Genomic DNA, 7,694 nt, shown 5'->3' on the forward strand with positions numbered 1-7,694 from the left:
ATTGGATGACCCAAAAAAGCCAATACCGATTAATCTGCCAATTTTTATATACACTGCTCAAAACAATAAAGGGAACACTAAAATATCACATCCTAGATCTGAATGAATGCAATATTCATATTAAATACTTTTTTCTTTACATAGTTGAATGTGCTGACAACAAAATCACACAAAAATGATCAATGGAAATCAAATGTATCAACCCATGGAGGTCTGGATTTGGAGTCACACTCAAAATTAAAGTGGAAAACCACACTACAGGCTGATCCAACTTTGATGTAATGTTAATAATTATAACAATTGAAATGCTAATCCTTTGCACATGAACGCTCACTCATTCAGAAACAATTGCAATCAATATTTATATTTACGCTCAGTGTGTCGTCTTGATCGCTGGTGAAAAGTTCATTTATTTTGTAGAATTGTCCGTCTCTCTCCCTCTCGCTCTCTCTCTGTCGTGGTTATAGTGGATAGTTCAGAGTGACATTCATTCGTTTCATTATAGAATGTATGTTTCGGCGGTTGTTCTTCACGTTCAATGATACCAAAATCCTAGCTGCAGACTAGTAATTAACATCAAAGACTTGTTCTTATTCTGTCGGTATCGATAGTCTGAGTTTAACCACATGGTATGGTTAAAAGATTCAGCAATGGTCTACAACCTTTGTCTCCTCTAATGGAGAAAAACATGATCTGCAACCTTTAGCCATCTCGTAATTAAGGTAAGCTCGGTCTGCTGATCGAAAACCCGAGTGGGGGTTTTATTCGGAAGGGCCGAAAAAGGGCTGTCCCAGGAGGCCTGACCTGGGCTCAGGGGCGGTCCTCTGATTTAGTTCAAATCAAAAGGGAATTGTATTTTTCTTCATTAAACAGTCCAAAATCATATTACACAATTATACAAACAGTATCATACTCACTCATTCATCTTATACAACAATTAGATGTAAACCTCGTATCTGAGGCTATTATATATATTTTTCCCCCCGTTATTTTACCAGGTAAATTGACTGAGAACACGTTCTCATTTGCAGCAACGACCTGGGGAATAGTTACAGGGGAGAGAAGGGGAATGAATGAGACAATTGTAAACTTGGGATTATTAGGTGACCGTGATGATTCGAGGGCCAGATTGGGAATTTAGCCAGGACATTGTGGTTAACACCCCTACTCTTACGATAAGTGCCATGGGATCTTTAATGACCTCAGAGAGTCAGGACACCTGTTTAACGTCCCATCCGAAAGACGGCACCCTACACAGGACAGTGTCCCCAATCACTGCCATGGGGCATTGGGACATTTTTTTTTTAGACCAGAGGAAAGAGTGCCTCCTACTGGCCCTCCAACATCATTTCCAGCAGCATCTGGTCTCCCATCCAGGAACTGACCAGGACCAACCCTGCTTAGCTTCAGAAGCAATATAAACAGCATTATGGTAATGTGGCCACACCGTCTCCCATGAGCTTCCCCATATTGTGACAAACGGACCAGTTCGTAGCTGGATTCTTCACCGATCTTTTCTACTTTCTACAGAACATGAAATTTGTTCGTACCTCAAGTTCTGTGAGGTGGAAGGATTTACTTTGTTCTCCATGAAAATCTACTCTCTCTACACTGTGGCAATGTGGCAGGGTCTTCTTAGGAATTTACGACCTTTCTGACCACAGCAGCCTAGTTGAAGGAGGCAAAGGGGGAGGCAGTGAGAGGGGGATGGGCTTGCTATACCCAAAGAGGCCACCCCTACAATAGTCTCTTGCCCATCCCACCTGCACGATGGTCTCTTGCCCCTCCCACCCGTACGATGGTCTCTTACCCTCCCACCTCTACGATGGTCTCTTGCCCTCCCACCCCTAAGATGGTCTCTTGCCGTCCCACCCCTAAGATGGTCTCTTGCCCTCCCACTCCTACGATGGTCTCTTGCCCTCCCACCCCTACAAAGGACTCTTGCCCTCCCACCCCTAAGATGGTCTCTTGCCCTCCCACCCCTAAGATGGTCTCTTGCCCTCCCACCCCTAAGATGGTCTCTTGCCCTCCCACCCCTACAAAGGACTCTTGCCCTCCCACCCCTAAGATGGTCTCTTGCCCTCCCACCCCTAAGATGGTCTCTTGCCCTCCCACCCCTAAGATGGTCTCTTGCCCTCCCACTCCTACGATGGTCTCTTGCCCTCCCACCCCTACAAAGGACTCTTGCCCCCCCACCGCTGCAATGGTATCTTGCCCTCCCACCCCTAAGATGGTCTGTTGCCCTCCCACCCCTACAAAGGACTCTTGCCCCCCCCCACCGCTGCAGTGGTATCTTGCCCTCCCACCCCTAAGATGGTCTCTTGCCCTCCCACCCATAAGATGGTCTCTTGCCCTCCCCCCTAAGATGGTCTCTTGCCCTCCCACCCCTACGATGGTCTCTTGCCCTCCCACCCCTACAAAGATCTCTTGCCCTCCCACCACTGCGATGGTCTCTTGCCCTCCCACCCCTACGATGGTCTATTGCCCTCCCACCACTGCGATGGTCTCTTGCCCTCCCACCCCTACGAAGGTCTCTTGCCCTCCCACTCCTACAATGGTCTCTTGCCCTCCCACCCCTACAAAGGTCTCTTGCCCCCCACCCCTACAAAGGTCTCTTGCCCCCCACCCCTACGATGGTTTCTTGGCTCCCCCACCCCTACGATGGTTTCTTGGCCCCCCCACCCCTACGATGGTCTCTTGCCCTCCCACCACTACAAAGGACTCTTGCCCCCCCCCACCTCTGCAGTGGTATCTTGCCCTCCCACCCCTAAGATCGTCTCTTGCCCTCCCACCCCTAAGATCGTCTCTTGCCCTCCCACCCCTAAGATGGTCTCTTGCCCTCCCACCCCTACGATGGTCTCTTGCCCTCCCACCCCTACAAAGATCTCTTGCCCTCCCACCACTGCGATGGTCTCTTGCCCTCCCACCCCTACGATGGTCTATTGCCCTCCCACCACTGCGATGGTCTCTTGCCCTCCCACCCCTACAAAGGACTCTTGCCCCCCCCCACCGCTGCAGTGGTATCTTGCCCTCCCACCCCTAAGATCGTCTCTTGCCCTCCCACCCCTAAGATCGTCTCTTGCCCTCCCACCCCTAAGATGGTCTCTTGCCCTCCCACCCCTACGATGGTCTCTTGCCCTCCCACCCCTACGATGGTCTCTTGCCCTCCCACCACTGCGATGGTCTCTTGCCCTCCCACCCCTACGATGGTCTATTGCCCTCCCACCACTGCGATGGTCTCTTGCCCTCCCACCCCTACGAAGGTCTCTTGCCCTCCCACTCCTACGATGGTCTCTTGCCCTCCCACCCCTACAAAGGTCTCTTGCCCCCCACCCCTACAAAGGTCTCTTGCCCCCCACCCCTACAATGGTTTCTTTCCCCCCCCACCCCTACATAGGTCTCTTGCCCCCCACCCCTACAAAGGTCTCTTGCCCCCACCCCTACAAAGGTCTCTTGCCCCCCACCCCTACAATGGTTTCTTTCCCCCCCCCCCACCCCTACAAAGGTCTCTTGCCCCCCACCCCTACAAAGGTCTCTTGCCCCCCACCCCTAAGATGGTCTCTTGCCCTCCCACCCCTAAGATGGTCTCTTGCCCTCCCACTCCTACGATGGTCTCTTGCCCTCCCACCCCTACAAAGGACTCTTGCCCCCCCACCGCTGCAATGGTATCTTGCCCTCCCACCCCTACAAAGGTCTCTTGCCCTCCCACCCCTACAAAGGACTCTTGCCCCCCCACCGCTGCAATGGTATCTTGCCCTCCCACCCCTACAAAGGTTTCTTGCCCTCCCACCCCTAAGATGGTCTCTTGCCCTCCCACCCCTACAAAGGACTCTTGCCCCCCCCCCCACCGCTGCAGTGGTATCTTGCCCTCCCACCCCTAAGATGGTCTCTTGCCCTCCCACCCCTAAGATGGTCTCTTGCCCTCCCACCCCTAAGATGGTCTCTTGCCCTCCCACCCCTACGATGGTCTCTTGCCCTCCCACCCCTACAAAGATCTCTTGCCCTCCCACCACTGCGATGGTCTCTTGCCCTCCCACCCCTACGATGGTCTATTGCCCTCCCACCACTGCGATGGTCTCTTGCCCTCCCACCCCTACGAAGGTCTCTTGCCCTCCCACTCCTACAATGGTCTCTTGCCCTCCCACCCCTACAAAGGTCTCTTGCCCCCCACCCCTACAAAGGTCTCTTGCCCCCCACCCCTACGATGGTTTCTTGGCTCCCCCACCCCTACGATGGTTTCTTGGCCCCCCACCCCTACGATGGTCTCTTGCCCTCCCACCCCTACAAAGATCTCTTGCCCTCCCACCACTGCGATGGTCTCTTGCCCTCCCACCCCTACGATGGTCTATTGCCCTCCCACCACTGCGATGGTCTCTTGCCCTCCCACCCCTACGAAGGTCTCTTGCCCTCCCACTCCTACAATGGTCTCTTGCCCTCCCACCCCTACAAAGGTCTCTTGCCCCCCACCCCTACAAAGGTCTCTTGCCCCCACCCCTACGATGGTTTCTTGGCTCCCCCACCCCTACGATGGTTTCTTGGCCCCCACCCCTACCATGGTCTCTTGCCCTCCCACCCCTACAAAGGACTCTTGCCCCCCCACCGCTGCAGTGGTATCTTGCCCTCCCACCCCTAAGATCGTCTCTTGCCCTCCCACCCCTAAGATCGTCTCTTGCCCTCCCACCCCTAAGATGGTCTCTTGCCTTCCCACCCCTACGATGGTCTCTTGCCCTCCCACCCCTACAAAGGTCTCTTGCCCCCCACCCCTACAAAGGTCTCTTGCCCCCCATCCCTACAATGGTTTCTTTCCCCCCCCCACCCCTACAAAGGTCTCTTGCCCCCCACCCCTACAAAGGTCTCTTGCCCTCCCACCACTGCGATGGTCTCTTGCCCTCCCACCCCTACGATGGTCTATTGCCCTCCCACCACTGCGATGGTCTCTTGCCCTCCCACCCCTACGAAGGTCTCTTGCCCTCCCACTCCTACGATGGTCTCTTGCCCTCCCACCCCTACAAAGGTCTCTTGCCCCCCACCCCTACAAAGGTATCTTGCCCCCCATCCCTACAATGGTTTCTTTCCCCCCCCACCCCTACAAAGGTCTCTTGCCCCCCACCCCTACAAAGGTCTCTTGCCCCCACCCCTACGATGGTTTCTTGGCTCCCCCACCCCTACGATGGTTTCTTGGCCCCCCCCCCCTACGATGGTCTCTTGCCCTCCCACCCCTACGAAGCTATCTTGTCCTCCCACCCCTACGATGGTCTCTTTTGCCCTCCCACCCCTACGAAGATCTCTTTGCCCTCCCACCCCTACAAAAATCTCTTTGCCCTCCCACCCCTACGAAGATCTCTTTGCCCTCCCACCCCTACAAAGATTTCTTTGCCCTCCCACCCCTAAAAAGGTCTCTTGCCCTCCCACCCCTACGAAGATCTCTTTGCCCTCCCACCCCTACAAAAATCTCTTTGCCCTCCCACCCCTACGAAGATCTCTTTGCCCTCCCACCCCTACAAAGATTTCTTTGCCCTCCCACCCCTAAAAAGGTCTCTTGCCCCCCCACCCCTACAAAGGTCTCTTGCCTTCCCACCCCTACGAAGGTCTCTTGCCTTCCCACCCCTACATAGCTCTCTTGCCCCTCCCCACATAGGTTGAAATGTAAAGGTAATTTCCAATTCAGCCGACAGCGTTTATCTGAAAGCACTCTCTGCGAACGCGGGAACATAGCCTTTAATTGCCAATCGCGCTACAAAGCAGATCTTCCGCGCTATGATTCAATCGAGGCCTAACAATATGTAAATCCATGGTGGCCTGAAGAGTGAACAGATTGTAACTAGTTGATCTTTACATAGGTTATACACACACTCTCTAGAGGGGATAGGAGGTGAAGGTATGATGTATCACTGTGTCTGTGGTGCAGTCTAATAAAGTAACTTCTCTGAAGGGTATAACATGGTATATCACTTCCCCATATGGCATGGAACACAACTGTCCAGCACTATGGAGTCAAATTCATCCCCATGCAGCATATTCACTATATATCCTTTCATTGTTCTGCTTCTGCTCCTTCTTCTAGAACAGAGAATTACAGAAAGCCTAAATTAGTGCTTTGATACTTCATAAAACCCAGATACTGGGGGAACAAAACCACAACTCAGATGAACACATTGAACTGCTTATTGAGGGTTGAGTGACATCAACATTTCTAGTCTCCTCTATTGTTTATCCCACCTCATCCAACCTCATTCCCTGTTTATCCCTAGTCCTAATTTGCCTCATCAGGATACATAAACTGTTGTCTTGGCTACCCCAGATTAGCTGGCCAGATTGGAAGACCATTGGGAGAATTTGGAGTTTTGATTGAGAAAATATTGGGGGGGGAAAAATTGGGAAATATGAGGATGACCGAGGAATATAATACTTTTCTATGTGGAAAAAGGGGGCAGACTCAGTTTGGAATGATCTTTTCCATTACTTTTTGAGAATAGGGATTAGGAACTAGAGTTAAATTAATCCAAAATGGACCAACCCATATAACTTTCAAAATACAGAAACAGAGCCGGTGTGATGCAAGACGCAGCAAAATGCATCATATGGGCCCATATTTCTGTATTTGGAGAGTCAGAAACCCATCAAAAAAAGAAACGCCCTCTCACTGTCAACTGAGTTAATTTTCAGCAAATTTAACATGTGTAAATATTTGTATGAACATAAGATTCAACAACTGAGACATAAACTGAACAAGTTCCACAGACATGTGACTAACAGAAATGAAATAATGCGTCCCTGAACAAAGGTGGGTCAAGATCAAAAGTAACAGTCAGTAACAGTCAGTATCTGATGTGGCCACCAGCTGCATTAAGTACTGCAGTGCATCTCCTCCTCATGGACTGCACTAAATGTGCCAGTTCTTGCTGTGAAATGTTACCCCACTCTTCCACCAAGGCACCTGCAAGTTCCCGGACATTTCTGGGAGGAATGGCCCTAGCCCTCACCCTCCGATCCAACAGGTCCCAGACCTGCTCAATGGGATTGAACTTTGCTGACCATGGCTGAACACTGACATTCCTGTCTTGCAGGAAATCATGCACAGAATGAGCAGTATGGCTGGTGGCTTTGTTATGCTGGAGGGTCATGTCAAAATGAGCCTGCAGGAAGGGAGGAGGATGTCTTCACTGTAACGCACAGCGTTGGGATTGTCTGCAATGACAACAAGCTCAGTCCGATGATGCTGTGACACACCGCCCACAGACCATGACGGACCCTCCACTTCCAAATCAATCCAGAGTACAGGCCTCGGTGTAACGCTCATTCCTTCGACGATATACGTGAATCTGACCATCACCCCTGGTGAGACAAAACTACAGCTCGTCAGTGAAGAGCACTTTTTGCCAGGCCTGTCTGGTCCAATGACGGTGGGTTTGTGCCCATAGTCCAGCCTCTCTCAGCCTATTGCAGACAGTCTGAGCACTGTTGGAGGGATTGTGCATTCCTGGTGTAACTCGGGCAGTTGTTGTTGCCATCCTGTACCTGTCCCGCAGGTGTGATGTTCGGATGTACCGATCCTGGGCAGGTCTTGTTACACGTGGTCTTGCCACTGTGAGGAAAATCAGCTGTCCGTCCTGTCTCCCTGTAGCGCTGTCTTAGGCGTCTCACAGTACGGACATTGCAATTTCTTGCCCTGGCCACAGTCTTCATGCCTCCTT

General features: G+C 51.9%; 1 protein-coding gene across 1 annotated transcript; it reads left to right on the forward strand.

Moving 5' to 3' along the window:
* Positions 1–1,798: 1,798 nt before the first annotated feature.
* LOC135511509 (uncharacterized) lies at positions 1,799–4,633 on the forward strand. Its single transcript, XM_064932998.1, has 7 exons — positions 1,799–2,237; positions 2,366–2,584; positions 2,827–2,964; positions 3,099–3,317; positions 3,582–3,773; positions 3,937–4,128; positions 4,182–4,633. The coding sequence occupies exons 1-7, from the start codon at positions 1,799–1,801 to the stop codon at positions 4,631–4,633; spliced, it is 1,851 nt and encodes a 616-aa protein (XP_064789070.1).
* Positions 4,634–7,694: the final 3,061 nt, after the last annotated feature.

This window comes from Oncorhynchus masou, chromosome 24, assembly GCF_036934945.1.
Source record: "Oncorhynchus masou masou isolate Uvic2021 chromosome 24, UVic_Omas_1.1, whole genome shotgun sequence".
NCBI classification, from domain to species: Eukaryota; Metazoa; Chordata; class Actinopteri; order Salmoniformes; family Salmonidae; genus Oncorhynchus; species Oncorhynchus masou.

Coding starts and splice junctions, on each gene's coding strand:
- LOC135511509 (XM_064932998.1), top strand. CDS start 1,799: ATGGTCTCTTACCCTCCCACCTCTACGATGGTCTCTTGCCCTCCCACC. Junction 2,238..2,365: donor TCCCACCCCTAAGATGGTCT/GTTGCCCTCCCA, acceptor CTCCCCCCTAAG/ATGGTCTCTTGCCCTCCCAC. Junction 4,129..4,181: donor GCCCTCCCACTCCTACAATG/GTCTCTTGCCCT, acceptor ACCCCTACAAAG/GTCTCTTGCCCCCCACCCCT.